We start from the raw sequence: 22986 nt of genomic DNA, 5'->3' as shown, positions 1-22986 counted from the left end.
GTACATGCTCATGTATTGATTAAATGTATAGACCTTATGCATTGGTACTCTTGTATATAGTTGAGAAAGAAAAAAAATGAGAAAAACAAAAAAAAAATATATGAAAAGTATAGAAAAAAATGGAAAAAGAAAGAAAACGAAAAAGAAAGAAACAATGTGAAGCTCAATAGTTCATGCATTACCAGAGCTCTTAAGAAAACTAGGAAGATAGTTGAAGGGGACGAGATTGCACAGTATGGGTTGATATGAGATTATGCACATGAATTACTTACTGCCAATCTAGGTTTCACTGTTCAAGTGGGTGTCATTCTCATTACTGATAATCCACCTCAATTCGAGAGATTTTATGTCTGTCTTGATAATTGTAAGAAGGGTTTAAAGGTAGGGTGTAGGCCATTAATAGAGTTAGATGGAGCATTCCTGAAAACCTTACATGGAGGACAGCTCCTCACTGCATGTGAACAAGATGCAAACAATCACATTTTTGTGATTGCATGTGCTATTGTGGATGTGGAGAATAAAGACAATTGGAAATGATTTCTGGAGCTGCTCCTTTCAGACTTGGGAGACTATGAAGCAAAGAACTTGTGTTTCATCTCAGACATGCAAAAGGTGAGGACTAATTTGACTTGCGATTTAATTTTTAAGGACCATTCTGATTTAATGATGATTCTTTTAAGGACCTAACTGACAAAATATCTTTTCGGGATTCATTGTTGGTGCAGGGGTTAATATCTGCTGTGAAAGAACTCCTGCCATTAGTTCCACATAGATTTTATATCTGGCATTTGTGGCAGAACTTCTCTAAACAGTGGGGCAGCATCGAGCTTAAAGACTTGGTGTGAGATTGTGCAAGATCAAGGACTCCAGTTGAATTCAAAAGGAATATGACTAGAATCAAGAGGATAAATCAACAAGCTTGGGACTATTTAGCCAAGTAGTCGAAGGAAGCCTGGACAAAAGCCCATTTCAGTGAAGGGCCAAAGGTAGACAACATATGCAACAATGCTTGTGAATCCTTCAATGCAAAGACCAAGCATGAAAGAGGAAAGCCTATTCTGAGCCTGGCAGAGGAGGTGCAAAGAATAGTTATGAAAAGCATGACTGATAACAGACTGAAGCTAATGAATTATCAAGGAATCCTTACTCTGGTCCAACAAAGTAGGCTTGAATCTCTTATTAAGTTATCTAGAAACTGGGCTCCTCATTGGTCCGATGATGACAAAGAGGTATTGTACGAATGATGGTTATCAGTGGCTAAGAGAATGGGGGGTTGAATCTTATCCCCTTTTCGCTGAGTAAATCTTGTTGTCCTTTTAAAATGCTTAAGGAGATATTTCTGCTTTTTGTCTTGTCACTAGTCAAGAGACTTTTTCTTTTTGTCTCGTAACCAATGAGGAGATAATTTCCAATTTTGTCTCCTACGAATGGAATCAGAATTTGAGTAGAATAGAAAGAGAGAATCACACCCAGAAGTATCCTAGTTCAGCTGCTAAGTGCAGTGCAGCCTACATCTAGTCTCCATCACAACAATGATGGAACTTCACTATAATCAAACATATTACAGACACCAATTCTCCCTAAGAACTACCCTTCCTATCCGGGACAAGTCCAGGATCTATCTCCAATCCTGAACTTGACTTGGTCACCTACCAAGCTTTCAACTGCTAAGTGCTAACCCAACTTGCAAGAGGATTCCCACAGAATCATGATACACAACACAGATGTACAAAGGACCTCTAAGGCATCTATGACTTTTTCTTTTAATTTTGTATCCTCTGCCTTTTTCGCTCATTGTCTTTTTTTTACAAACCTCACACTGTTTGCCTTTTTCACCATGAGACTCAAGACAGACAAAACTAAAGAAAAATACAACATGAAACACATTGAAGGAGAAGAACTTCTGTTAGCTTGGGTATCTATGAGAACTCTGTGCTTTACACTCCTTTCTCCTTGCTTCAAGCCTTGGCTGTTCACCCTTATTATAGAAGAGAAAGCCTCTAAGGTTGAAACGGTTCAACCGAGCTAATCTTCTTCTTCTTCAATAACAAAACTGGTTCGGCCAGAGAGAGAAGAGAGGGAACCGCATGCAAAAATCAACATGCAATTACCTCTTCCTCATCCCATCTCATCAAGCTTCATCAATCTGAGCCTTCCATCTTGACTTGGTCCCCAAGAAGGATTTCTGATCCTTGATGAGTGCTTGATCCTTGATAGCTCCTCCTGCTCCACTTTTGCTTCCTCCTTCACGTAGCCTCTCTAGCTACCTTCTGTGATGGGTGACCACAAAGTAGAGACGAGCCATTCCCTAGGGATCTTCTTCTCTGACCGAGTTGGATCTCTTCTATTTTTGGGTATGGAGAGCTTGAGACTTCTTCACCACATCTTACCATTAGTGGCAAAGATCTCAGCCACACCCTATTGTAGATCTTCTTTCTGCTAAGGACATCATCACCTTAGCCTTTTTCTTGCTTCTAGCTTCACTGCTACAGTGCCTCATCTCTGATAACTTGCTTCTTCTTCTTCTCTGTGACAGGACCGAAACAATAAGAGAGAAGAGAGAGAAGAGAGAAAACTTTCAATGTAATTGAAGAATGAAATTAAAAATGGATTAATTTCCCACTTCCCTTTGCTTAGTAACGTGTGAGAGTAATGATGGCAATCAAATCAATGTGAGCTTTCTCTCTCATGTTACCAAGGCATGCAATAAATCCAAGTTAATCAAAATTTGAATTCCACAACCCATTAAGAAAGGCATCCGTGGAAGGCATGCTTTTCATTTAATTAAAAAATGGAGTCCATCATGTTAAATGAGTAACCGAAACATTGTGTCCCATTTTCTTTTTGATTTCAGACCAACCACTTTGTTGGGCTTCAAATTAGTTTTCCTAGCCCAACAAGCATAGCAATAATTCAGTCACTTATATTTAAACATTTTTGCACAAGGCTGAAAATTAACTTCATACTAGGCTTGTCATTTTTCGGCCCAAAACAAAATCTGCACAACACAAAATTATTAATCAACTAATGTGCATCATAATTTAAATTAATAATTTTGTAATTAATTATTTTAATAATGTTTGATCATCATCAAATTAATTTGGAGTTTTCCAAACTCATCAACAAAGTTCAAGGATGGCCAACTAATATGGTGGTAGACTTGGGTAACCGTACTTGCTCTTGTAGGTTTTGGCAATTGACAGGTTCAAATCCTAACTCATTTCAAGTTGTAGATAGATACCATATTTGATACTTCACTGAATAAAATTTGTTTTTGTGAAATTTATAGAAATGCCTTGTATGCACGCAATATCGGTCATTCAAGAAAAAAATGATAAGAGGCCTGAGGAGTATTGCCACGAATGGTTGGCAATGGAGGAATACAGAAGAACGTACCAATACAATGTGAATCCCGTAAAGGGACAAGAACTATGGGAGAAAAATGGTTCTCCTGCACCTGTTCCACCACCAATAAAATCTAAACCAAGAAGACCAACAACAAAGAGAAGGAAGGACAAGGCTGAAGGACCCACTGGCACAAAGACGAAGATGAAAAGAAAGTATAATCCAAATTGGTGCATGTACTGTGGAGAGGTGGGCCACAACAAGAGAACTTGCAGTAAGAAAAAGCAAGACAATGCTCAAGAGAAAGCAAGGCTAATGCAATTGCAGCTTGCAATTGTGCCACCACCACAAGGTGCTCATGGTCCGGAAGCAAACGACGTAGCTGACACTCAACCCATTCAGACACTCCCTACAGTCCCATCAACTGTTCCAGATGAACAGACTGAAATTCTTGTTAGTCAAGATGCTCAGCTTCTACTGACACAACAATCACACACCTCAACCAATGCTACTCAGGTTATCTTATCTTCAGTTTCAAATTGAACATTAGTAACTTGTATCTGCTAAATATTAGTTGATTAAGAATTTGTTTTGTTTGAGACAATGATGAAAACTGTTTGCTGCAGACTAGAGTCAGAGGAAGGCCTCCAAAACTCCATGTCGCCAAGGCCAAGGCAAAGGAAAATGCCTCTCCAAAGCCTGTTACTCTAGGACCAGTTGTTGTATCTGCTGAAACCATTAAGGGTAGTAGCTCCGCAACAGCCAAGAAGCTTGCTAGCTTCATGACATTTGTTCCAACCCCGGGTTTCATACCTTCCAGAAAAAAAAAAGACATGGAATGACTTGAAGACTTGAAGATATAAAATATAGGGCAGTTAGTATTTGTTATTTTGTCAGGGCCAAAATTTGCCATTTGTAAACGATGTGGTAGTTGTGGTATATTGGATAGCCCTGTTTCTTGTATAGCCCCTTAGGTAAGAATAGCCTTAGTACAAAATGATGTTAGACTTTTTGAGCTTACCCTTTTGACTATTAAATTCTACTTTTGTGTTATTATCATCTTAAAACAGTGTTGTTATTTGAATTTGAGACAATGGAAACTGGTAGACCATTGGTTATGTTATGCTAATCCTAGTTCACTTCATTTTAACTCTGTTTCTTCTGATTTGCTAAAATTATGTTATCATCAAGAAAAATAGTGCATGTAGAGACTTTTGTAATAGTAAAAAAAAGATGAACATGGCATATCAACAGGTTTACTCAGAAGTTTGTTCATATACAATAACAGCAAACTAAGAAGGTTCACAACATCCACAATTTCATAATAACTGCTTCACTTGGCACTAAAGAACATAAACATAATCATAACCACCACAAACAAAACTATTAATCCAAAATACAGCTGCATCCTAAGTGTTCTAACTTCAGCTTCTAAGCTCATCATTCTCCATGATAGGTTATGGTTCAAGACAACAACATCACTCTCTATTTCTGCATCAGTTTTAACATCTCCCTTTGCACCATCTAATCCTTCATACTCATCATCCTCAGCCCACCTAAAGAAATTGCAGTGGCTGCCCTTCTGTAAAACATTAGGTTACAAAAATCTCAAAATCCTACACAAATAATTAAGAGCTTGAAGAAGACTATATTCATAACTCACCCGGTATCTTGGACAAGTATGGAACAATCTATCTGGATTCTCTATTGTCCCAGACTTCTTGATCACTGTCTTCAACCCACAAAAGCACACTTGGTCCGTGTTCTTCCTCCGTCAGCGCAGCGAAGAGCTCGAAGTATTGCTTCCGTGTGATTGCGACAGTTGTCGACTACGACCCCCACTTACGCTACCCATGAAGCAGTTCAACAACAATTTTGGCCTCTACAGAATCAATTTGCTGCTGCATCAATAATGACATTTAACAGGAAGAAGGGATTAGAGTTTACATATCTAGGACTAGTTTGACATAAATATTGAAACATATCTTGTCATCAGCCATTCTGCACCAACCTGGCATGCTAATATGACACACTGACGGCCACATAAGCAAGATTTAACGGCGTCACTATCGGAATGAATAGAAGGGAGACAGAAGGACTAACGTTGCCATTTTTAAATTTTTGGGAGACAATTTTGATTAATTTATTTTTCTGGGGACCAATTTGGAGATCGGGTAATCTTTCAAGGACTAATTTGAATATTTAATTTATCAAACTTCCCAACACTGATCATATGTGGCTCATACTATTTCAACTCTGCGACATTTTGACCATGTACTTAGAATCTACTCTACAAGGTAAATGCTATCTTGTTCTTTTATACTTACAGAAGAGCTCCAATAATTGCTGCGAGACATCTGAAAAGTAGGCTGATAGCGATTCAAAAAGATACCTTCCAAAATAATAAAGATCGTTCAATTTTTAACTGCGTAATATTTATCCCAATCTTGATATTAAAAAAGGATGTGGAATGAGGTTACCTTGAAGAATGGATGGTGTTGTCTGGAACTCTTGCCAGATGTTCCGATCAGCACAAGATCCATGTTGAGAAACTTGCCGCAAGATATGCAGCTCCAGCAGCAATATGTTCAGGTTTAAATTGAAGCCAAAGAGAGCTCCAAAGCCTGCAATACATGTTTCGGCTTCAGAAGGTCATTCGAGACAAATAACTACAGCCAGCATTGGTCAACAAATAGCTAGAAATAGGCAAACTAACCATCCGAGGCAACAATAATAGAAGATTTCTGGACAACTTAGCATATGATTTTACAATAAGCAGGGAATATAAACTTAGATCATATAAACATATTCAACATTCCTACCAAGTGAAAAGCACAAATTTATTCACTTTTCTTACCAACTATACAAGCAGCAACTCAGGAAGAATAATATTCCAAGAATCTGTGCAGGGTTGCTGATATACCAAACTATAGCAATATCTTATACTCATTTAGAGAACATACTTCCAGGATCAAATCTGCTGTAGGGGCTTTAAACTCCTAAAGTACATGCAATTAAAATGAGAAAGCATGCATGTAGCGCTGCAAAATTGCAAACAACTGAATCTTTCAAAGCTAATGCCAAAGCCACATCTTCTGCTCAACATTTTGACCTGACGACTCTTGCTATCATGCATTCATGCACATTGGAATGCTTATTATGAATGCAACTTATTCCACTCTAAACACCAGCCGCCTAAGATATCAGTTGTTCCATTTCCCAAGGAACAGGGATAAAACATCGCAGGAGCAAACCTCCCTTAATTATCAACATGGAGTACATTATAATTTTCAGAGAAATTGTGCAGAACTTTCTAAAGCATTAAAAGTGCTACGAAGGGCAGATTTTTTTTCTTTTTCTTTTTTTAAGGTGCTACACAGTTCTCAACACAATACCATATAAATTGCGAAAAACTTTCTAAAGCAATGGAGATCCATAATTCAGAGTGCTAACAGACTCAACATTGATGAGCAATAACAAAGATTAATAAATTATTTTCTTTTTGTCAAATATGTAAACATATGCTTAAAAGAAGCAGAGCCACCAGTGAACCACTCAGGCTGCCCCACTCATTAAAAATGTGTGGAGTGGCTTTTGCCTTGCTTATTATTACAAAGAGTTAATACTCAAATTGGTCCCTGAAATTTGACCCTGACTCAATTTAGCCCTCAAAATTTTAATTGACTCTAATTGTATCCTGAAATTATGACCCGTGCTTCAATTTGGCCCTTACGTCGTCTTCCGTCACCAGAAAGCTGACCTAGCAATTTTGGTTGACACCTGGCACCATAACAGTTAGATGACGTGACGAAATATTTGAAGGCATCAATTTAACACCTAAAAATTTCAAATAAAACCTAGCAGCCCTAATTTTCCCAAATTGCAAGAGTGTCTCCAAGAGTTGAGAAGAATGTTGGAGAGCAGCAGCCAAGGCTCAGGTAGCTCTAGTAGAGCTCGTTCACATGGTGGCTGGGTGAAGAACGCACACCAGGTGGGAATGTTCCGCATTGGTGCAGTTGTGGGTTGCGTCCTATTCTTCGGTGGTCTGGGACAGATTCCAATCCAAAAAGACCATTTTATGGATGTCCTAACTATAATATGAGTTGGTTGAATTGTTGCAAGTTGATTGTGTATCTTATTTCTCAAATTCCTGTTGGTTTTGTAGTTGTTCTTCTTCTCAATTTTTTTTAGATTTTTGGTGTTGTAGACTACCGATAAGAGATGGTGCGGCTTTTTTAAATGGGCAGATGTTGAAGAAGAAGAAGTCATAGTTGGCAGAAATGAAAGTTCAGTTAGTGAAGACCATTGAAAAATATCTCTGGGATAGAAAATTAGTGCAGTTGAAGCTAAAATTAGAATATTAAAAATGTGAAATATTATGTTGTCTGTGTTTGTTATTATTTTTGGATTTGTGATTGTAGCTTATGGATTAGGTGGGATGAAATATATGTAACTGTGATATCAGTTTATGTGAATGAAGCATTGTTATGTATTTGATGACAAAATAGAAATGAAATCTTATGTTCTCTTGATAATGATATATCCTGTAAAAATTCTTTAAAACTAAGATTATATGAAAGAGGAGGTATAACTTATGACCAAATAAGTATCAAAAGAGCATAGTTTGATCAAATTGGTCAAGTGGTTGTGAGTCTGTATATAAAGACAAGATCAGGAGCTGGTTCTAATAACTATATATGTAATATGTACTTCCATTAGTGAATAAATTTAAGTGTATAGTTTATTTGTGAAAACATTGAATACAAAATATCATAGTCATTAATCATTGTCAATATCACAGCATTAGCAATAGCAGTATCTATATCATACTTTAAATATCCTAGATAATATAGTTTCAAAATATCCTAAACCAAAACAGATTACTCTATATAATAGAGTATCAAAATATCAAAAGAGCATAGTTTGATCAAATGTTCTCTACAAAATATGTTCTACACAACTTCTAGTCAACATTGCAAATTGTTTTCTATTTTGTTGTTGGTGGTTTGAAGTCCGGGGTGGGGACGAATTTCATAAACTCTGCCAAGCGTGCAGATGTCCTGGAACTTGCTCCTTGCTTTGGGTCTACCTTGAAAGTTATTTTCCTCTTAGATTGCAGTTTGTCGGGCTTTGTCACCTATTGTAGAGGTGGAGGTGGAGGTGGAGGTGGGTCTGATGGAGGGACCTAGTGAAATTGTTAATAGAATTAGTGACCAATACAACTTAGGGGGGGCGAGTGGAGGTCTCGACCCCCAACTTTTTTAAAAAAAGATTAATAGTAATAAGTTATTAAGTATGATTTAATTTTTTTTTAAATTTATTTAGTATTTAGTCTAATATAAATAAAAATTCAGTCTAACCTAAATATTAATGATTTCTAATATCTAAAAAGTAAGTAACAATATTAAAAAAATATGAAAAGATATTATTACTAATATTTTTTAATTAAATAAAATTTTTCAATTCCCATAAAGTAGATTTTTTTCTTCTTGTGAGCGTCCTTCTTGATTCATTTGGTATTAATTTTCTCTGTTTTAACTACTACAACTGAGAGTTCTTTTTCAGCTATGAATATTGAGAAGAATAATTCAGAAACAAAATAAAAGATAAATTTCTTGCTAATTGTCTTTTAATTATATTGAAAAGAAAATTGTAGAAAAATTTGACACAAATTCTATTATCGATAAATTTTATGAAATGAGGAATCGACCACTTCGTTAATAAAAAGTACATATATATTTTTTGTACTTTAAAATATATTCTCTATCAGTATATTTTTGTAATGCATTTTACATTATATAATTTTTTGCATAATTTTTTAATATTATATATATTATTGGCCCCCCATGATACTATTTCTGGATTCATCCCTGAATACAACCCAATAAATAAAACCAATCAATATATAACCAAGTAGTAGCATTTGCTGGATCTGTAGTTTCTCCAGCCTTAGAACTTTTTTCTTTTCCAACTCATCAATTAGCGAGAACAGATCCATATACCAAGAGTCAGATACATTGTTACAATTTGGACTCAACAAATCAAGTATAAGTGGAAAATTAAAGTATGAGTAATAGTCCCCAACTTCAGAAAATTGTTCTCCATTTTTTCAGCTTACCAATAATATTTTCATGACCACTAAATGCATCAGAAAATTTAACAATGTTACTGTATATCGAGTAGCCTAAAAAAACAACCTTACAGCAATAACAGGCTTTCTTGTTTTGTTATTACCAAGTATTAGAAAATTCATAAGCACTAAACTAAAGAGTTGCTATAGTAATACAATTGTCTAAATATATATAGTTGTACAGTTATACTATTAGAGAAACATAAAAGAATAAGATTATTCTTTTAAATTATTGAAGGAATAATACAATTATTCTAACCATGGTTGTTCCAATAAAAAAAATATGTAATTTCAATCGAAAAACACTGGACAGATATTAAAGAATTTCGTTTATAACAGATTCCATAGTGAGGCAGAAGTTTCATTCTTGTACTTGAAGTAAAAAGAACGGAAAGAAATAAAGAAAAATAAAGAAAACATAAACAAGGAAATTATTCATGTTCGATCTCTAAATCAATGCATGCTGTATAAACTAATAAAATTGTGAAAGAGTAGGAAAAGCAAAGAAAAGAACTTTTATTGATTGTTGATTGATTGAATTGTACTGAAGTGACTAAATATATATAGAGCATTGTCCTATAAAAAATAAAAGCAAATAAAGATAAGATAAGAAGATAAGAACAACTAAAGATAAGATAAAGATAATAAAGACTAAAATTATAATTGAATTTATGTATTCTGTTGGGCTGAATTTGTGGGCTGTGAGACTTCTTTGTTGTTGTCATGGGCTAAGGTAGAAGAATGGTTTAATATGCCCCCGCAAGCTGGAGGATGAAAGATATCGAGAACTCCAAGCTTATTGAGATTAAGATGGAAGGGTTGAGGAGACAAAGGCTTTGTGAAGATGTCAGCTAATTGCCCAGAAGAAGGAATGGGGAGAAGTTTCATCACTCCAGCTTGAGCTTTTTGTCGAACCAAGTGACAATCGACCTCTAAATGTTTGGTCCGTTCATGAAAAACTGGATTAGCAGCAATATGAAGAGCACTTTGATTATCACAATATAAAACTGGTGGGCGGATAGGAGAGATACGTAAAAATTGTAACAGATTTATTATCCATTGAAGTTCACAAGTTGTGTTGGCAAGTGCACGATATTCTGCTTCAGTGGATGAGCGGGCAACGGTGGTTTGTTTCTTGGTCTTCCAAGAGACTAAAGAGTTGCCTAAGAAGAAACAATAGCCTGTTAAAGATCGCCGAGTGTCAGGACATCCGGCCTAATCAGAGTCACTGAAGCCGAGAAGCTGAATTTCTGATTCTCTTGAAAAAAAAATTCCTTTGTCAGGGCTAGTTTTTAGATATCGTAACACATGTTTGGCAGCTTGAAGATGAGATTCAGTAGGAGTTGCCATAAATTGACTTAATTGTTGAGTGGCATACATGATGTCTGGTCGAGTAGTGGTAAGGTAGATAAGACGCCCAACCAAACGGCGATACACAGAAGGGTCAGATAGCAAGGGACTTTTGTCTTGATATAATCTTGTGGAACTATCCATTGGAACAGAGGTAGGTTTAGCACCTAATAAACCAGAATCCTCCAAAAGATCAAGACAATATTTTCTCTGAGATAAGCAAATTCCCTTTGCTGATTGAGCTACTTCAATACCCAAAAAATATTTTAAAGGGCCCAAATCTTTAATTCGGAAGTGCTGGTGCAAAATAGACTTAATGGAAGCAAGTTCAGAAATAGAATCGCTGGTGAGAACGATGTCATCAACATAGACTAGAAGTATACAAATTTGAGCACCAGTAAATTTAACAAATAGACTATAATCAGATAAAGTCTGCTGATATCCATGGGATAGCAAAAGATGAAAAAGTTTGTCATACCACATACGACTAGATTGTCGTAGACCATATAATGACTTTAGTAACTTGCAGCATTGATTTGGGCGAGGAGATGTGAACCCGGGTGGCAAAGTCATGTAAACATCTTCAGAAAGATCCCCATGTAAGAAAGCATTATTGACATCTAACTGATGTATGGGCCAATGCTTCATAGAGGCCAATGCCAAAACTAATCTAATGGTGGCAGGCTTGACAACAGGAGAGAAGGTTTCCAAGAAATCAACACCTTCAGTCTAGGTGAATCCTTTGGCCACAAGGCGAGCCTTATATCGATCAACTGAATCATCAGGCTTGCGTTTGATGCGATAAACCCATTTACAGCCAACCGGCTTAACACCTGCAGGACAATCAACAAGACGCCAAGTTTTGTTCAACTCAAGAGCATCCAGCTCATCTTTCATAGCACTACGCCAATTGGGATGTTGATTGGCATCTTTAAAGAACTTTGGCTCAACGTCAGAATGTAGAGATAATAGAAACCTTTTATGTGAAGATGAAAGAGAAGAAAAAGACATGACTGAAGATAAATGATACCTGCACTTTGAGAGAGATTGATTGGTAAAGGTGAGAGACGAATTGCACAAGTAATTAGAGAGATATGCTGGAGGTCGGTGAGGTCGATCAGAATGACGAAGATGGGGTTGCTCAGGTGGTGAGGAAGGTGACAGGGGATGAGGAGGTGATGGTGGACTAGTGTCTAGTGCAGAAGAAGAGGAGGGTGTGGGCCTCAAAAGAGATTCGGTTGTTATGGATTCAAGTTGGTTAGGACACGATAGTGAGGAAGAAGGAGAGGTTGTTGGAGAGAATAAAGGATTAGATGGAGTTGGGTCAATGGGTATGGGTGAGGGTTCAACTGGAAGGGTTGGTATTTTTGGGTTATGTGTGTTGATAGAAAAATTGTTTGGTTCAGAATTTGGGTTGGAGAGAGAAATTAGGTCATTTGTGTGAACCAAAGGAAAGACTAATTCATCAAATACAACATTTCGAGAAATTTCAATTCTTTTGTCATCCAAAAGATAAATGATATATCCTTTAAAACCATTTTGAAAACCAATGAAAACACCCATTTTGGCTCTTGGATCAAATTTTGATCTATTTGTCATTAGGGTAGACACAAAACATAAACAACCAAAAACTCTAAGGTCATGATAATTTGGTGGATGATTAAATAAAATCTCAAATGGTGTTTGAAAATTAATTGCAGAGGATGGAACTCTATTAAGCAAATAAACGGCATGTTTAACAGCATAAGACCAAAAAGATAATGGTAAATTAGATTGAAACATAAGAGCACGAGCTATATTTAAAATATGTTGATGCTTGCGTTCTACCCGTCCATTTTGTTGAGGGGTTTCAACACAACTACGTTGATGAATAATTCCCTTGGAAGCATAAAAATCATGTAAAATAAATTCTGGTCCATTATCGGAACGGACAGTTTTGACTTTAGAGTTGAATTGTGTTTCAACTAAAGTAATAAAATTCTTTACATGATTTTGCACTTCTCCTTTTGATTTTAACAAAATAGCCCATGTAAAGCGACTAAAATCATCAACGACAGTTAAGAAATATTTATGATTATGAATAGAATTTTGTAGAAACGGGCCCCAAATGTCAAAACATAATAAATCAAAAATTGCATTAGCTTTATTAAAGCTTTGAGAAAATGAAAGTTTCTTCTATTTAGAAAAATGACAAATATCACAAGTTTTATCATAATGCATAGAAATAAAAGGAAATTGCTTATGTAAATAATTAAGTCGTTGTTCAGAAATATGACCCAAACGAAAATGCCATAGCTCAGATGGTGTAATGGTTGATTTTGTTTTGATAGTATGAATGGAATGTGAAGTTGATGGAGTGTGAGTGAGAGTATTTTCAACAACATACAAGCCTTCTCTCATTCTACCAAAGCCAATCGTCCTCAAAGTGTTGGTCTGTAAAGTGCAAGAAGAAGATGAAAAAGTGAGTTGACATTGAAGATTGGAAGTAATTTTGGATATGGAAATAATGTTAAAATTAAAGTAAGGTAGATAAAGAACATCATGAAGGATTAAAGATGAAGAAAATTGCACAACACCCTTATAGGAAGCAGTGACTTTAGTGTTATTTGGTAAGTGAATGATAATGGGAGAGATTTTGTAATATGAAATAAACCAAGATAAGTTTGATGCAATATAGTCTGTGGCACCAGAATCAATAATCCAAAAATTTAAAAAGGTATTTTTGTTGGAAAAATTATTTAAAATAGAAAATGTGTTTGAAGAACAAAGATAATGAGTACTCGGATTAGGCAAAAACCCATTTTGATTTGATGAACCATTATCTCTATATTCTAAAGAGGGAGACTCGGTCTTTTTGAGAAGTGCTATGAGAGCTTGTTGTTGGGCTAGTGAGAGGTCCAAAATTGGGTTTGGATTCAGCTGATGGGTATGCCCTTCAACATGACCTAGGGCTGCCCTCTCATCATACACTGGAAGGGCGATTGAAGGAGTGGCGGCGGCGACAGCAACAGAGTGATGTGGACTACCAGAGTGACGTGGATGCCCTTGTGGGAACCCGTGTTTTGAATAACAGACTTCAATCGTGTGGCCACTACAACCGCAATGCGTACAGAACTTAGAGGAACCACCACGTCCCGCGCTGGAGGGAAAACCACCGCGACCCTTGCCGGAGGAAAAGCGACCACGACCGCGACCTTGTGAGGGGTGCCGCGAATCGACGGCGGCAGTGATGGAACGTGGATCGTCTAGAATCCCAGCGGTAACTTGTAGCTGTTGTTCATGTTGGATGACCAATGCAAAAACTCTGGTTGCTGGAGTTAATTGGTCTAGGAGAAGTATTTGAGATCGCACCACTGAAAACCGTTCATCCAATCCCTTAAGAAAGCGAATTATAAAATCTTGTGATATGTGAGATGTTGCTGGACATGAACAGACCGGGAGAGGGCGAGAACTGTCGAGTTCCTCCCAAAGAGACTTTAGTGATGTGTGGAACTCGGTGACAGACAGAGTGCCCTGCTTAAGTGCATAGATTTCTTCTTATAACTCAGCAATTCGGAGAAGATCACTCTGAGCAAATCGTTCTTTCAAATCGGTCCAGACAGAGGAGGCAGTGGCAAAATAGAAGACACTTTGAGTTATAGAAGGGGACAAAGAATGGAATAACCAAGATAAGACCAAGTTGTTGCAACGTTCCCAAGCCGAGAAAAGAGGATCCCCAGGTAGAGGAGAGGAGATAGAACTAGTAAGAAATCCATATTTTTGGAAATAATAACCATAGTGAAAGATCTATTCCATGAATGGTAATTGTTTCCTGTGAGAACAGGGGTAACCAAGACTGAGGTAGGATTTTCGCTTGGATGAATATAATAGGGATTGGTTGTATCTTGAGTTAAATTGGAAGGTTGATTATTTATGGTAGGCGGGGGAGTTGAAGGAGTTTTAGGATCTGAATCGGTTGGTTTATCCATGGATATCAGCAGAGCTCAAGAAGAGCTCTGATACCATAATAAAATTGTGAAAGAGTAAGAAAAGCAAAGAAAAGAACTTTTATTGATTGTTGATTGATTGAATTGTACTGAAGTGACTAAATATATATAGAGCATTGTCCTATAAAAGATAAAAACAAATAAAGATAAGATAAGAAGATAAGAACAGCTAAAGATAAGATAAAGATAATAAAGACTAAAATTATAATTGAATTTATATATTCTGTTGGGCTGAATTTGTGGGCTGTGAGACTTCTTTGTTGTTGTCATGGGCTAAGGTAGAAGAATGGTTTAATATAAACACTATATGAAAACCTTAAAATGGCTCAATATTTAATTTGTGTCTGTCTACGGTAAGAAACACTTGAGTGTTCTAGCACTTATTAGTTATTAGTCTTTACTAAAATTGTTATGAAATACTTTATTTTTATAAGAAATTAGCCCATCCACAATTAAATTAAAATGGGTTATGAAGGAGTAAAATTGTCATTTTAAAATAGAATATGAAAAATCAATGACTGCTCAAACTGAAAAATTCAGTTGATCATAGTCACATACATGCAAAAAAATTAAACCCTAACACACAAGAACTCTATCATCATCAACAACCATAATCAACTACATTCACCCAGAGTTTCACTAATGAAGTAGAGTGAAAAAAATGAAAAACAACTCACAACCAATATTTTGAAAAAAACAAAGCATGGTATGTTGAGAGCAACGATTTTGTTACTAACCTGTTTTTGAAGAGATGGTAACTCTCAGGTAATTAATCTTCACAATGGGGGGCGAAACAAGTAAGAAAAGCTTCAAACCTCCGTTACAACGACACCCATGGTTCTTCACTGACGGGAACGTATACGAGGGGAGGAGGAGGAAGGAGAAGGGTCAATTGGGGTTTCACTTTTGAAGTGGTTAATGTTTAGGTTTTCATTTAACCCCTTTCTTATGTGAAACGACGTCGTTTCTAAATATTTTCGGCGCCAAGAGTAGAACGATGTCGTTTTGAGAGTGCCAGGTGTCATCCAAAATTGCCAGGTCAGCTTTCCGGTGATGGAAAATGACGTAAGGGCCAAATTGAGGCACAGGTCAAAATTTTAGGGTACAATTAGAGTCAATTGAAACCTTAAGGGCTAAATTGAGTCGGGATCAAATTTCAGGGGTCAATTTAAGTATTAACTCTTATTAAAGAGTTTGAATTAAGTTCCTCTGAAAAAGAATTTGGATGTTTAGTTTGTTAAGCTCACAAACTGGTTCATAATAGATCAATTTCTTTGATATATTATTTATTTATTTGATTTACATTTATTGCTAAATAATAAGCATGTAAAAATGGAATCAAACCCTTAAAAAATACATCTCTTCAGCAATATAAATACATTTTTCCATAATAATCAGATCCAGAAAAATGGCAGCATGCATTTGATGTCCTAGAAGCTAAAAATGAATAAATGATGACCTTGATATGGCTGAATTCTTTTGGACTACAGAACCAGTACTTTATTCAATAAGCAAATTTAGGAACTTTTAAAATTAAGAGATCAACTATTACCGATGACCAAAAACATGAAGAGATTTTTTTATTTATGTACGCATAGAAAAAATATTATTTTCCATAATGCACATGCGTCAAAAGTGTTTTTGAAATGCGCATGGCCATTTCATGCCAAGCATTCACGAAATGGAATTAGTCTCCATTTTAAGGGAGGTGCACACGAAATAGGTGAGGAGTATTGCGTACAGTACTCCTCAATCATTTGGTGTGCACCTTCTTTAAAATTGAGGCTTAATTCCATTTCGTGAATGCTTGGCATGAAATGACCATGCGCATTTCAGAAACACTTTTGAGGTATGCGCATTATAGGAATAATGTTTTTTCCATGCGTATATAAATAAAAAAGCCGTGCACAAGTTTGTCTTACAAACACAGGAAAACCACTAAAGTAAAAGGAGTTAGGCATCTAGAACTGCAAGCTACACACGCTACCCAAGCATCTAGGCTTTGCCTTTGAGTCATCTACCCCTAATATATGACACACATCCATAATTGATTTCAATTTGGGAGGTTCAACATCTACATTTCGAAATAACCTAGGTTTACACAAAGGATGAACAGACCAATTCCAAATCATGAACAATGCTCGTATATCACAATTGGATCCCTGGGAATGCTACACTAAAGAAACTTTTTTCGAAAATGGAATTAAGAGTCTGACAATTTTAAATAGCCATATATTACTTTCTTCTTCCTGTAACGAAAAATACCCATTCCCATTACAAACTTAACCAGACCTAACCTTGGACAAAGAAACTACAAACGAATTACTTGAACAGATGAAAAATCAGTACAAATTTTGAAAAATAATATTCATCATTTAGAAAGTATTAAAGAATAAAACATGCACGCACGCACACACACTCACATCTTACACTAAAGTCTAAACTGGGATAAAAGAAATAATTTCAAAATTTAAAACACTCGTGGAAGAGAAAGCTGTCCAAACTATTCATTTGATTGACCAACAAATTCAATGTGGTTAGAGAATGAGGGAATTTAGGACAACTTTCACAAACCAAAGAAATTTCAATTATAAGATAGTATTAACAGCTTTCACTAACCAATTACGAGAACACGTGAACCAGAAAAAAGGGATAATAAACAAAAATTCAGTATCGGCATAGGAACTGAGCAAGAAAGACATCAACATCTTGTCAAATGAGGAATGACTAGCATTTTTTTTTTCAGGATAAGAAATGACCCAGACCATATCTGAATTTTGAACTATTTGAAAATTTTTGTTGGTTTTTTCAAATAATTTCTAATTTGTATGACCATCCAACCCATTTTACTAAAAAAGCAATGTATGATCTCCCAATCCATTTGACTGGCTATGATCTTTCTTTTTCCCTTTCAACAAACAACTTAATCCATGCTTCAATTTTGGACTGTTTGAAATTTTTTGTTGGTTTTTTCAGATCATTTCTATGATCTCCAACCATTAATTAACAAAGCAAAATCATTTCTAAAATCTTTCAACCCTTTTTAGCTGAGACTTCTTTTTTTCCAGGACAACAAATGACTCGGTCCATTTATGAATTTTGGACCGTGTGAATTTTGGAATGCTAGGCCAACTGCAGAAGCAATGCAGGTCCCTGACACTTATGAAGTTGGCCTGGAATTCATTTGCAATTGCTTTTGCAAACAGAGTTTTGCCGCAGCCCGGAGGGCCAACGAAAAGAACACCTTTGGAAGGTGACATGCCGAATTTCTCAAACTTCTCAGCATGTTCCACTGGGTATTGAACCGTCTATAAACAGTAAAATAAATCTTTTATATTAATAAATTGTTGAAAACATACCTAATATACAACACATTTAAGATTCGGAATATGAAATCAAAGTTTCGAATTTTCACACCTCTTGAAGCTCCCTTTTAACATTTCTCTAGACCTCCAATATCATCATCATAGGAAACATTTGGAACCTCCATCATGGTTCATGTAAACAATTGCCAAATTAAAGGTCAACATAATAATAACAGAACATTTTCATTCAATTTTGTAACTGAAATAATAACAGAACTTAATAAATACAAAGGATAAGACATTAATATGCTAAATGCATTGTATATATTTGCAAGAGTAGTGTCTTTCTTTTCCAAAGTTTATGCAATCAAAAAAGATTAATCATGCTTAGAATCATTCAGGTTGAGAATTCAGCAAGGGAACTCACTGTTGCACGCAACACAGATGGGTTTGAAGAAGTCAAAGCAGTTTGGAAGTGCTCATTGGTGACAACCATAGAATTGAAAATCTCAATATCACTCGATTCATCCTCCAAGTCAATCACATCCATCTTCTCTCTTATACAATGCAGAACAAAATCTCTTATTCAAGGTCTGCTCCTAGATAACCATGAGTGTCCCTTGCAACTCTTTCAAGATCAACCTGAAAAAACACAGAAAACAATTTAGAATTGTTAAGCATAACATTTACAATTTAGATTTAAAGTGAGGAACTTGAACTTGTAATCTTTCTTTTCACTTTTCCTGCACCAATCAACTACGTATCAGAACAATAGATTACAAGTTCAAGTTCCTCACTTCAAATCATAACTGTAACATATATTATGCATGTCAATTTTTCTCTTTATTATCTTGATTTCTAAACTCCTATTATAAACACCACAACATTTCACAGCTAGATCAAAGAATTATTGCTATCAGAAGTCCATTTCCTATTTTATGAATAAAGCTAGCACTAGAAACACATAACTAGACTTTATTATCACATTGAAATGATTGAATTAATAATAACAGTAGTATTGAGAGAGATAAACTCACTGATCAGAAGAAGAGGATTGACCCTTTTGAGGAGCAAGTGAGGTTGGATCAGCCATGACCTTTATCAGAACTTATTCTTGGTCTTTCAATATCATACTCCAAGCTTACACGATGTTTAGCAGCTTAGCTATATATGCAAAAGTTTATGCTTTGTGTTAATTCATAATACACGTTAACTATCACGCGAAAGTGTGTGTGAAAAAATAGTCGAAAATAATTAAATAAATTAATATATTTGACTAAATTATTTAAAGTAATACATGTTGAGATCTTAATTATCATTTTACATGAATAATCACCTCTTTTTATTAAATATTTTCATAAATAATTATTCATGTAAAAATATCTTTATACAGATGATAACTTCAATCCTGTCAATGCTATTTCAATTTAACAACAATGGAGCAACCACTAAGCTCCCAGATCAACTGAAAAAATTGCATAACCTCTTACGTTATGCAACCAAAATTTTCTTATTGACAGCTTCGTATATGCAATTTTGGAAGCTTAAAAGGCCAAAGAGCCCAAGTCTGGATTAAACTGACTGCAACCAGGTACCTTCCGCACCCTACTGTTCCTCATCTTCGTTCTTACAAGGGAGACATCTATCCATCGATCTGCTGCTGCATAGATGTTAGACAACAGCACATAGTTAGCAGCATTTTGAGGCTCAATCTCAAAAAGTTGATTAGCAGCAATCTCTCCTAACTCTGAATCACCATATGCTTTACATGCCGCAAGAAGTGCACCCCAGGCAGCAGCATGAGGCTCCACCGGCATTACTTTTATAAGCTCATAAGCATCCCGTAAATTCCCTGATCGACTTAGAAGGTCAACCATACATGCATAGTGATCAGGTGAAGGACTAACGCAGTACTTTTCCTTCATGGAGCGGAAGTAGTTCCAGCCCTCATCAACAAGTCCAGCATGACTACAAGCTGTTAGAATGATTTTGAAGGCCACCTCATCCGGAGTTAGCCCATCCTTCACCATCCTGTTAAAGAACTTCAGTGCATCTTCCTCAAATCCATGAATTGACAACCCTTGTATCATCGAACAATATGAGACTAGATCACGGTTAGGCGTTTCTTCAAATAATTTTAATGCCCTTTCCATGTTTCCACATTTAGCATTCATATCCAGAAGCGCTGCAATCACGTGGTCCTGTTTCATATCAATAGAGCTCTTGTTTACATAAGAATCAACCCATCGAGCCAGTTCTAAATTACCCAACTGAGAAGAAGCCGACATCAAGCTAACCAATATGAATTCATCAGGTTTCACATTCATTGATTCCATCTCAAGAAATACTCTCAAGGCCCTGTTAGGTTGACCATTCTGTACATACCCTGATATCAAAGTAGACCATGCAACAATATCCTTTTCCGGAGCTTGGTCGAACAAGAACCTTGAGATAGCCATGTCACCAGCCTTTGCATAGCCATCAATCATGATCGTGAAAGAAACAACACTCTTTTCTGGCATAGCATCAAGCTCTACCCTAGCATTGCCCAAATCCCCCACCTTCACAAAACCCCATATCATCGCATTCCATGATGCCACATTCCTCTGCGGCATTTCATCAAACAGCCTCCTTGCCTCCACCATATCCCCAACCTTCACATAGCCAACCACCATAGCAGTCCATGAAACTACATTCTTCTCGGACATTCCATCAAACACCTTGCGAGCGTCACCAATCTTTCCACATTTCCCATACATATCGACCAGACAGGTTCCAACAAACATATCACCTTCAACCCCACACCTCAACGCCGAGCCATGGAGCAATTTTCCTTCCCAGGATCTGCACATGCTTGAACAGGCCTTAATCACAGAAGAGTAAGTGTACCTATCGGGAAGAGACCTATGTGCCTTCATGCGAATAAAAGCAGAGAGGGTGTCGAAAAAGTAACTTCCTTTGGTGTGGGCTCCAATGAGGGAGTTCCAGAGGAAAGGGGAAGGACCAAGGACGCGGTCGAAGACGGCGGTGTAATATGAAGCAGTGGCGGCAAAGGAGGCGGAAAGGGAAATGAAGCGGGAGATGATGAGGTGATCTTGCTCTAAGCCTCGTTGGATGATGGAGGCGTGGACTTGGTAGAGGTGATGAATGGTCTTGCAGGCCTTAAGAAGGGTGGTAATGGCGGCAGTTGAACGCGGCGGTGAAGAAGAGTGTTGAAATATTGAATTCATTCGAAGGAGATGCTTTTTGCTCTCCCTGATTTCTCTCCTTAAGTCATCCACTTTGGTACATTCTTGATAAATTTACCCACCAAAAAAGATTGAAAGGAGAATAACAAAGTGGCAATATGGCACTTCAATACGTTCTGCGAGGAAGAACAAATAGAATGAGACTCCCTGCTGCAAAGATACATCAAAACTGGTCCGATTGCTGCTCCAACCAAACCCAGTTTGCGTCTAAACATCTTTATAAACCCAGAAGAGTCTTGTTATTATTACTTATTATGATAGTGGGTTAGGAAATTATAGTGTTGTGTACTTGTGTTTGTAACCGGTTCTCTTCTAGGTGCGGGTCGGGTTTTCAGCCCATGGCACTACCAAAAAATAAAAGCATTAGTATCACCAAAAGTATTAAATAGTAAGCTTCGTAACGACCAACGCAAGTTGGCACAGATGGATGAGGGTCTGTGTCCCTTAACCATCTTTCCCGAGTTGAAGATCAGTGAAGAAAGGAGCAAAGATTTTGCGTGAAATCCCATGTGACAGAGGTAGGCATGCAGTATATTAGATAGTTTTGTTCTGTTCTACGTAGTGGTAAGGTATCCATCATTATGAATTTTACTTGGGAAACTGGTGTAGATTGATGAGAAACCATGGATGTTATGTTAGTAGCTAGGGTTTTTGCATTGGGTGGTGTAGGTAGAGATTATCGGAATGCTCTGTTTTCAAACCGAAAATATAGGCATTTCTATAATGGCATAGTGACTGAAGTAGTTGTTAGTTAGAAATTTTAGAATATGATCTGTTGTTGTTCTGATTTTATATTTTAGTAAAAATGTTGTATATTTTTTTCAATACAGATGGAGAAGTTGCTGGATATAATATTCCATCATGGTGGAACGTTTAAGAAGAATATTGATGGAAAGTTGGTTTACTCACCTGACAATAGAGCTTGCTTAGGTGATTTAGATGAGGATACACTTGATGTCTTCTTCGTCAGGAACTATTTCAAGGAGTTGGGATATGACAAGGTAGTTGAGTGCTAGTGGCTGGTTCCGGAGAGGAGCTTGGAGGTTGGATTGAGAGCTCTTACCACTGATGATGAATTAAGGGAGATGTGCTTCCATGCACAGAGGAATGATGAAGTAGTCGATGTTTATTTCGAACATGGAGTTTCGACACCTAAACTGATGGAGGGGAAAGAAGCTATTCTGTGTCTGGATTATATTCCATAAGAGGAGCCTGGTGGTGACTTAAACAAGAAGAACACCCCGGAGGATACCTTAAATGAAATGACACATGACAAATGTGATCCTGACCCAGTTCCTCCTACTCCAATCCCATTCCAAACAGTCCAACTGCAATCGCAGTTCCTGCTAACACCTCCACCACAAGACCTATCCATGATGACACCAAGTCCATGGCTGATCATGAGAACCCCAAACTCCATCATATACCCAACCCAAAACCCACTACAAAGCCCAATACAACCCCAACTGTCAAGCAGAATAAAAAATTCAAGCAGAACCAGAAGTCCAAGAAAACTCAACCAAAGCCCAAGCCCAAGTTTACTTCAAAAACCAAGGCCAAATTTAACCCACCTAAAAGAATCACAAGATATCAGGGAAGGGGACAGTGGAGTGCTAACAAAG

The 22986-nt window shown here is 36.8% G+C and overlaps 1 protein-coding gene across 8 annotated transcripts; it reads right to left on the bottom strand.

Moving 5' to 3' along the window:
* On the bottom strand, positions 5675-21621 carry LOC107618839 (putative pentatricopeptide repeat-containing protein At5g37570). Of its 8 annotated transcripts, XM_021111000.1 has the most exons (7): positions 19873-21621; positions 19607-19776; positions 19154-19280; positions 18544-18758; positions 18171-18295; positions 5826-5969; positions 5675-5702 (listed from the first exon to the last, which is right to left on the bottom strand). In XM_021111000.1, exons 1-2 carry the CDS (start codon positions 21344-21346, stop codon positions 19661-19663), a joined length of 1590 nt encoding a protein of 529 aa, XP_020966659.1. In that variant the 5' UTR covers positions 21347-21621; the 3' UTR covers positions 5675-5702; positions 5826-5969; positions 18171-18295; positions 18544-18758; positions 19154-19280; positions 19607-19660. The 8 variants fall into 8 exon arrangements, with proteins under 8 accessions (XP_020966659.1, XP_020966654.1, XP_020966656.1 ...); XM_021110995.1 differs by having other exon boundaries at positions 19607-21621; XM_021110997.1 differs by having other exon boundaries at positions 18229-18295; positions 19607-21621.

The sequence above is a fragment of the Arachis ipaensis genome, chromosome B09 (assembly GCF_000816755.2).
Source record: "Arachis ipaensis cultivar K30076 chromosome B09, Araip1.1, whole genome shotgun sequence".
Lineage (NCBI taxonomy): Eukaryota > Viridiplantae > Streptophyta > Magnoliopsida > Fabales > Fabaceae > Arachis > Arachis ipaensis.
This window is presented reverse-complemented; position numbering and strand designations above follow the sequence as displayed.

Bases quoted from the DNA above. Each gene is read 5' to 3' on its own strand.
- LOC107618839 (XM_021110995.1), bottom strand. From the start codon at position 21,346: ATGAATTCAATATTTCAACACTCTTCTTCACCGCCGCGTTCAACTGCC.